Source organism: Mustela nigripes, chromosome 13 (genome assembly GCF_022355385.1).
Source record: "Mustela nigripes isolate SB6536 chromosome 13, MUSNIG.SB6536, whole genome shotgun sequence".
In the NCBI taxonomy this organism is placed as follows: Eukaryota; Metazoa; Chordata; class Mammalia; order Carnivora; family Mustelidae; genus Mustela; species Mustela nigripes.
In genome coordinates, this window is record NC_081569.1 from 118,751,819 (window position 1) to 118,759,753 (window position 7,935).

A 7,935-nucleotide genomic window follows, 5' to 3' on the forward strand; every position below is an offset into this window, starting at 1 on the left:
GGGGCGCCTGGGTGGCTCAGTGGGTTAAGCTTCTGCCTTCAGCTCAGGTCATGATCTCAGGGTCTTGGAATCGAGCCCCGCATTGGGCTCTCTGCTCAGCAGGGAGCCTGCTTCCTCCTCTCTCTCTGCCTGCCTTTCTGCCTACTTGTCCTCTCTCTCTTTGTCAAATAAATAAGTAAAATATTAAAAAAAAAGATTTAAAAAAAAGAGTTGTACCTGCCAAAGTACCTGAGTAGCTATTTCTACTTACCCAGCACCTGAACTGGGGGCTCACCTGTGGCTTTGGAAGGCGCCTTCATTGGGACTAACATTTACTGAGCGCCCACAGGTGCCAGGCAGTGGGATCCATATAATTATCTCACTTCGTCTCTCATTCAGCATATCCAGTAGGTACTGTTATTAGTTCAGATGACTGATGAGAAAGCAGAGGCTCCAAGATGTCAAGCAACTTGGCCATTATCTCATGGTTAGTAAGCAGGTGAGCCCCGCTACATTCAGTAGGATGAGCTACAAAATTTGTAGGGCCCAGTGTAAAATGAAAATGTGGTCCCTTGTTAAAAAATGATTAAGAAGATCAAAATGGCAACAGCAATATCAATAAACCAAGCGTGGGGCCCTTCTTAGTGCCGATACACAGATTTCACCCCCAGAGAGCCAGGTTAGCACCCCTAGACATTCTGGTTCTCGAATGAACACTCTTCACCAAATAACAAGGTTGAACGGCACATGGTTTGGCAAAGGTCCGACTTTGGCATATAAACAGCAAATGGAAGTGTTACACAAGAGCGACTCAGGCAGCCTTCTTTAAACACCAGCTTCCTCTTCAAAAAGGGCCAGGAGTTGTTCTCTGGCTAGAGGGAAACAGAGCCAAGGCCTGCCCTGGTTCTTCTCATTCTTAACAGACAGTCTTTGCCGGGTTGGTTCTCTCCTACCAAAAGTCACTGTTTGGACTTCTTTTGCTTTCCTTACAGCCAGTTCTACTGTTCTGGGCTAGTGCTCTCTGGCCAGCCGCCTCTCTTGCCTCCGTGTCCTCCCATCTCATTCCCCAGATGTTGCTGCCCCTAGCTGTGCCGAGAGATTCCCACACCCCAAATGCAGCAGGGGGACCATGCAACTCACTGAGCCAGCCCCATTGGCGGTACAGACATTCTGTCCCTTGGCCTGGCACTGTGGGAGAACCGTGCAGTTTCTGGAGGGAAAACAGGAACCAACCATCTGTTTTCTCCTGGGGCTTAGTTTTCCCGGAAACATATTACTCAGAAGTGATTTCTTCCTACACAAAACCCCGGGCAAGATGATCACGGCTAATACTTACTGAGTGCTTACTCTGTGTCATGATTTATATGTATTTAATCTCCACAGGTAACTTATACTTCACATGTAAGCCTTTTCATCTTTTTTTTTTTTAAAGATTTATTTATTTTTTTTTTAGGGGGAGGGGTAGAGAGAGGAAGAGAGAGAATCCCAAGCAGACTCCCTGCTGAGTGCAGAGTCTGCCATGGGGTTTGATCCCATGACCCTGAGATCAAGATCTGAGCTGAAACCAAGAGTCGGTGCCTAACTGACTGAGCCACCCAGGTGCCCCTCTTTTCATCTTTAATAGCTGTGCTGTCAACAGCTCCATGTCAGAGGAGGAAAGTGAGGCAGAAAGGTTAAGGAAATCCTCAAGATCTGAGAGTCAGGAAGTGGGAGTGTCAGAACAGGAAGCTGTCCAGTCTCCAGTCTCCAGTCTATATAACTGTCACCCCTCCTTCAAGGTTCTGCCAAGGATCCTGGGTGGAGGAGCAGAGCAGTCTTATAGGCTCAGTAAAGTAAAGCCAAATATCCAGGAATGTGGCCTTCCCATTGTCTCAGAGCAAAGCCTCAAAGTGTTAAAAGTCTGGAACAACAGGGTTGAGGGTTCCCCTGGGACAGCTTGCCCATATAGTTCCTCAGAGACAAGACACACACTCACACACACACACACACACGTACACACACACAATGCACAAACACAGTGTTACTTAAGAATGGCAATTACCTTATGCCCAGTATGAAGTGATGGCCTTGAATATATTTAAAGACTTATTTGAGGGGCGCCTGGGTGGCGCAGTGGGTTAAAGCCTCTGCCTTTGGCTCAGGTCATGATCCCAGAGTCCTGGGATCGAGCCCCACATCAGGCTCTCTGCTCAGCAGGGAGCCTGCTTCCTCCTCTCTCTCTCTGCCTGCATCTCTGCCTACTTGTGATCTCTGTCTGTCAAATAAATAAATAAAATCTTAAAAAAAAAAAAAAGACTTATTTGAGTATTAGCGGATTTTACTTACTGGTGTCCTTGCCCAAGATCTTTGTTATAATTTTAACATAGTGTTCTAGTCTGTGAAACACTGAGTAAATAAGGAGTCAATTGTAGTAATAATACTATGAGTAATACTACTACTTTGCATTCATACGGTACTTTACAGCTCACTGATTTTTCCACATGATCCTCAAACCCCTCTGACACCGGGGTTTGTGGAGGTTAAGAGACTCTGGGGACAACCAGGTGCAGTGAGGTAGAATTGGATCCGGACCCTCTGTCTTCTCTCTCCTTTGTCATGCTCTTTGGAAGCTACCAGCAAGTTCCCTGAACACAGTCCTGACCCAGGCAGGGGGGCAGATCCTCACCAAAAGCTGGGGAAAGTGTGCACACTTCCTTGTTGGGGTTAACGAGACGCCTATTCAGCAGGCTCAAAGCTTCAGTTTGTTTGCCTGTGCTGTCTACGCATGTTTCCTTCTGAGATACTGAGAGGGAAGAAAACTACCTTCCCTGACAGCGATCAGAAGAAAACCTACTTCCCTGACTGATTTCCGACAGATCGGAGACAGTCAAGCAAGAGTCAGAGATGTTTCCGCAGATCCCCATTGACCTGTGTGAAGGGAAGCTGTGTAGGCACCTTTATTCCCTGGGCAACACTTAGAAAAATGGTTTTGTCCATATTCTTGAAAGCACCCGAAAAAAGTTCCAAGAGCCTTTTTTGCACAGTTAAATGAAAACGGTGCTGAGTAAAAGGAATGCAAGAGGAGGAAGGCTTGCCTGAACACTCATCTGAGAAATGAAAACTGTAATTTAGATAATTTCATGATAAAAGGTTTGAATGATTCTGACAAGAAAATTGAAAAGGAAAATAGCCAGGTGACTCACCACCCAAAAGCAGACGGCTGCAGCGAGTTCCCGAGGCTTGTAGGAGATGCAGGATGGGCAGCATCAACATTGGCCTTGGCCAACGTGCCGCAAGCCTAGCTGCTTGCGACCATGAACCCAGTAACTCACCCATCACATGGATTTGGAAACAGGCCCCACCTGAGTTACCCTAATAGGGGAGAACTGTTGGGTGACTCTCCAGATGGTAGTTAGCATAATACTGCAATATTCATCGGCAATATTCATTGGCATGAAACTCAATATTGAGAAATTTAGATTCTCATCTCTCTATAACTCATGCCAATACCATAGCCTTTCCCCTTCAGTATTACTTCCCTTAGCCCCATTCACACAGAGGAAGCCCAGTACTCACTATACAGAATTTACTTACATAATTGCAAAATTCTTAAGAATGCAGATGTTGGTGTTTTCAAGCAGTATTTGAAATACATATTGTAGACATGGCTATAAAAAGATTCTTTTATATTCAAACACCCATCCCATTAATAAACATGTCTTTAGCACCTGATAGCCCTTGATGAAAGAAATGAGTGGGAGGAGAGGCAGGACCCATACACGAAGCAGAGTTCCCAGTCAAGAAAAAAAGAGTCAAGTAGAGCTAAACATCACCGTCAGTGCGGGAAGAGGCACGAGCTTCCTTCGCTGCTCTGCTGTTTTCAGGCTTCTCAGGATGGAGCTATATGATCCCTGGGTCCTTTCTGCATTTGTGCTAGACCACATACCCTGCCCAATGCAGAGCACCCATCAGCCTAGAGAGCCCAATGTGGAAGACAGCCAGTCTGTCAAGTGGAGGGAAGGCTTGTGGGAAGAGACTAAAGGAGAAGCTCTTTTCCAATCTAGAAAGGGCCACGGTGAGGCCTCCTTGGACCTTCACATCTCCCTGAACACATATGTCCAAGGTATTTGGTGTTTCTGAAATGGAAGATACTGCTTTTCACCAGCAGTGCAATTCTAGGTGACTGTGAATTTCCTAAAATGTAATCTAATGAAACACAGTAAGATCCAGGAAGGCTGGATTTCCTTAAAACTCTTTCCAGGGAGAGAAGGAAAAGAAGTAATGTTTTGAATGTTAGATTTTTAAAAAAACTGTTTTATTTATTTGACAGAGAGAGACACAGTGAGAGAGGGAACAAGCAGGGGGAGTAGGAGAGGGAGAAGCAGGCTTCCCGCTGAGCAGGGAGCCTGATGCGGGGCTCGATGCTAGGTCCCTTGGATCATGACCTGAGCTGAAGGCAGACATTAAACCCACTGAGCCACCCAGGCGTCCCCTGAATGTTAGATTTTTGATGATGCTCCTCTCCCTGAAGCTTGTGCAGCGGGATTGCATAGAAACCCTTTAAGAAATCTGTGGATTCTTTGATTCAGCTCTTTCATTTCTTGGCCACCTCACCACTCTCTCTCTCTCTCTCTTTTTACTGTTTCTCACCAGGGTATGGGAATATTGCTCCAAGCACTGAAGGAGGCAAAATCTTTTGTATTTTATATGCCATCTTTGGAATTCCGCTCTTTGGTTTCTTATTGGCTGGAATTGGAGACCAACTTGGAACCATCTTTGGGAAGAGCATTGCAAGAGTGGAGAAGGTCTTTCGAGTGAGTACCACGTCAATTTAAACCCTCACCTCTGCAATCCAACTGGCTTTTTAGCCCGACGGGATCTAGAATGAATGATTAGGGTGTTATCATATCATTGTCACTTTTTTAAAAAATATTTTTTTATTTTTTTATTAACATAGAATGTGTTATTAGCCCCAGGGGTACAGGTCTGTGAATCCCCAGGTTTACACACTTCACAGCACATACCCTCCCCAATGTCCATAATCTCACCCCCTCTCCCTACTTCCTCCCCCCAGCAACCCTCAGTTTGGTTTGTGAGATTAAGTCTCTTATGGTTTGTCTCCCTCCTGATCCCACCTTGTTTCATTTATTCTTTTCATTGTCACTTTTAATGGAAGAGTTTATGTCATAATCGTATTTTCTGTTTTGGCCTATGGTAGTCACAAGTACTGTGCCTAAACTCCCTTCTCTTTAGCAGTTTCCTTCTTTACAGTGGTATTTCTGGAATCACAACACAAGAGGGTTAAGTATAGGTGGTCCCAAATGAGGTTTTCTGAAGACGGGAGGCGTACTCAGTTCCATCTTAAAGAGGGAAGATAGTTTGCTAAGTGTATTGGCAATAACGTAAAGAAGTAAATCCATTTGTTTTGTTATTGGAAACTCTTCACTCCTTTTTATTTCTAGGTCTGGTATCTTTAGGCTGATCCTGGCTTCTAAGACCTCTTCCAGAAGCCTGCCTTTTCCAGATTCTGCCATCATGCTTTTTATCTGTCTCTTCATGGCCCCACCCTCTCTGTCATCTCATTTCTGAGTGCTCTCTCAGTAGTAGCATGTACTAACTTATACTAAGGTGTTGATGATTGCCATTATCTTAGTGGGTTTTTTCTTCCTGGGAACACTTACCTTTAAACAAGGGACAAAAACTCAACTCAAGGAATTTATTTACTAAAGATGGCATTCCTGGCCTCAGTGATGTGTTTTTGGAGAAGATGCCATTGGCTTGGGCTTCTCAATGCCCTTTAACTAACACTTATCTGTATGATCTCACAGGGAACTTGTTTGGCTCAGGCGTAGCATCATTTTTGCTTTCTTTTTCGTTACTGACCTAGTTCTCGAGTCTTTCAAACCTTCTTCAGGGAATTGTTTCTGATGATGACTTAATATTTAAAAGTGACTATTTGAGACCGTTTTGGAATCTAGCAATGATGGGTAAAGATAGATCAGTGGTGAGCTCTAACACCGCACTTGTTTTTCTCTCGGAGACAAGAATATAACTTCTCTTCAGAAAAAGACAGGGGCGCTCTGCAGGTGAACAATTTCAGGTTTGAGAGAGCGGAGGAATGGGGCAGGAGAACTAGCTTAGAGCTATCTTTTTTTTTTTTTTTTTTAATTTTTTATTTTTTATAAACATATATTTTTATCCCCAGGGGTACAGGTCTGTGAATCACCAGGTTTACACACTTCACAGCACTCACCAAATCACATACCCTCCCCAATGTCCATAATCCCACCCCCTTCTCCCAAACCCCCTCCCCCCGGCAACCCTCAGTTTGTTGCGAGATTAAGAGTCACTTATGGTTTGTCTCCCTCCCAATCCCATCTTGTTTCATTTATTCTTCTACCCACTTAAGCCTCCATGTTGCATCACCACTTCCTCATATCAGGGAGATCATATGATAGTTGTCTTTCTCTGCTTGACTTATTTCGCTAAGCATGATACGCTCTAGTTCCATCCATGTTGTTGCAAATGGCAAGATTTCATTTCTTTTGATGGCTGCATAGTATTCCATTGTGTATATATACCACATCTTCTTGATCCATTCATCTGTTGATGGACATCTAGGTAGCTTAGAGCTATCTTTAATGAGCTCAGTGATCCTGGGTGAGCGACCTCAGTTTACTCATCGGTGAGAAAGAGGAGGATAGAATTCAAATCTACTTTAGAAGGTTTTGGTGATGATTGTGTGGAATGATGTATGGAAGACACATGAGTTGAGATCTGCTGTGTCTATGTGTCCCCAAAGAAGCCCTTACTAGCAGCCTAGCCACCCATTTGATTTCCTCTGAGGAGCTCAGTTGTGCGTGGATATTCCTGGAATGTCCCACAACCTTTGCTCCCAGGTGCTGGCTGGCCAGCTGGCTCATTAGAGCATAGACTTGGGCTCAGTGGTCACCATGGAAACCGTCAAGGCTCAGCTTTTCTGCTTCTCAAATGTTCAGGTTTCCCTAAACCAGACATGGCAAGTCTCCATCTCCAAACCCATCTCCAGGAGCTGTTTTGAGCTTCTCGGAGGTGCTCTGTTAGCCAGGGCCTCACGGCCCTCCAAGTTAGATAGGAGTCTGGTGGATAGAACACTCAGAACAGGATTCAAATGGAGAAATGACTGACCCGGCATTTTTATTTTTATGTAGCTTCTCTAGATCTAAGTTTCCTTATTTGTAGAAAGAAAGGATTGCACTAAAAGCTTTTGAAATTCCCCATTTAGAAAAAAAAATTAGTTACTATATTCTAAATGAAGAAAGAGATTGCCATCATTGTGACCACATCTGCTACTGAATTGGGGGACTAGTTTCCCCTAATGAATTTCAAACTACAAGTAGAGAGTATAAGTCTCCTTCCCTTAAAGTTGCCTCTCAGATGGGTGGTTCGAAGGACTCTGGGACAGAGCCTTAAAAACCCTGCATTTCGTTTTTATGCTGATGGCACTCAGTTCCTTGCAGTGCCATCAAAGACTGGGAGTCTTTTAGGAAGGAAACCGCAGTGTGTTATGGAATTGGCAGCCCGCGATGTATGCATTTGCAGAACATCGGAGGAGGGTGCTGTTGGAAGGGGTGACTGAGTTCCAGGAGGAGGAGAAGCGTGCTTCCTGAATACACAAACAACCCATCTGCACTTCGCTGGCTGCCTGTAGTTTTGGTGGAAAATCTCAGAGCGCTTTGCCATTCATTTAAATGACATCTCAAAGGCCAGCTACTCTTAGATGATTACTTGAAAACTGAACATTTTTTTTTTTTAAGATTTTATTTATTTATTTGACAGAGAGAGATCACAAGTAGGCAGAGAGGCAGGCAGAGAGAGAGGAGGAAGCAGGCTCCCTGCCGAGCAGAGAGCCCGATGCGGGACTCGATCCCAGGACCCTGAGATCATGACCTGAGCCGAAGGCAGTGGCTTAACCCACTGAGCCACCCAGGCGCCCCT

General features: G+C 44.7%; 1 protein-coding gene across 6 annotated transcripts in view; it reads left to right on the forward strand.

Moving 5' to 3' along the window:
- Positions 1-7,935, forward strand: part of KCNK10 (potassium two pore domain channel subfamily K member 10) — a 133,703-nt gene that overhangs the window by 89,980 nt on the left and 35,788 nt on the right. For all 6 annotated transcript variants that reach the window (XM_059373572.1, XM_059373571.1, XM_059373570.1 and 3 more), the window contains one exon: positions 4,612-4,772. In XM_059373572.1, the coding sequence (XP_059229555.1) occupies positions 4,612-4,772 (161 nt within the window). The remainder of the gene's footprint in view (positions 1-4,611; positions 4,773-7,935) is intronic.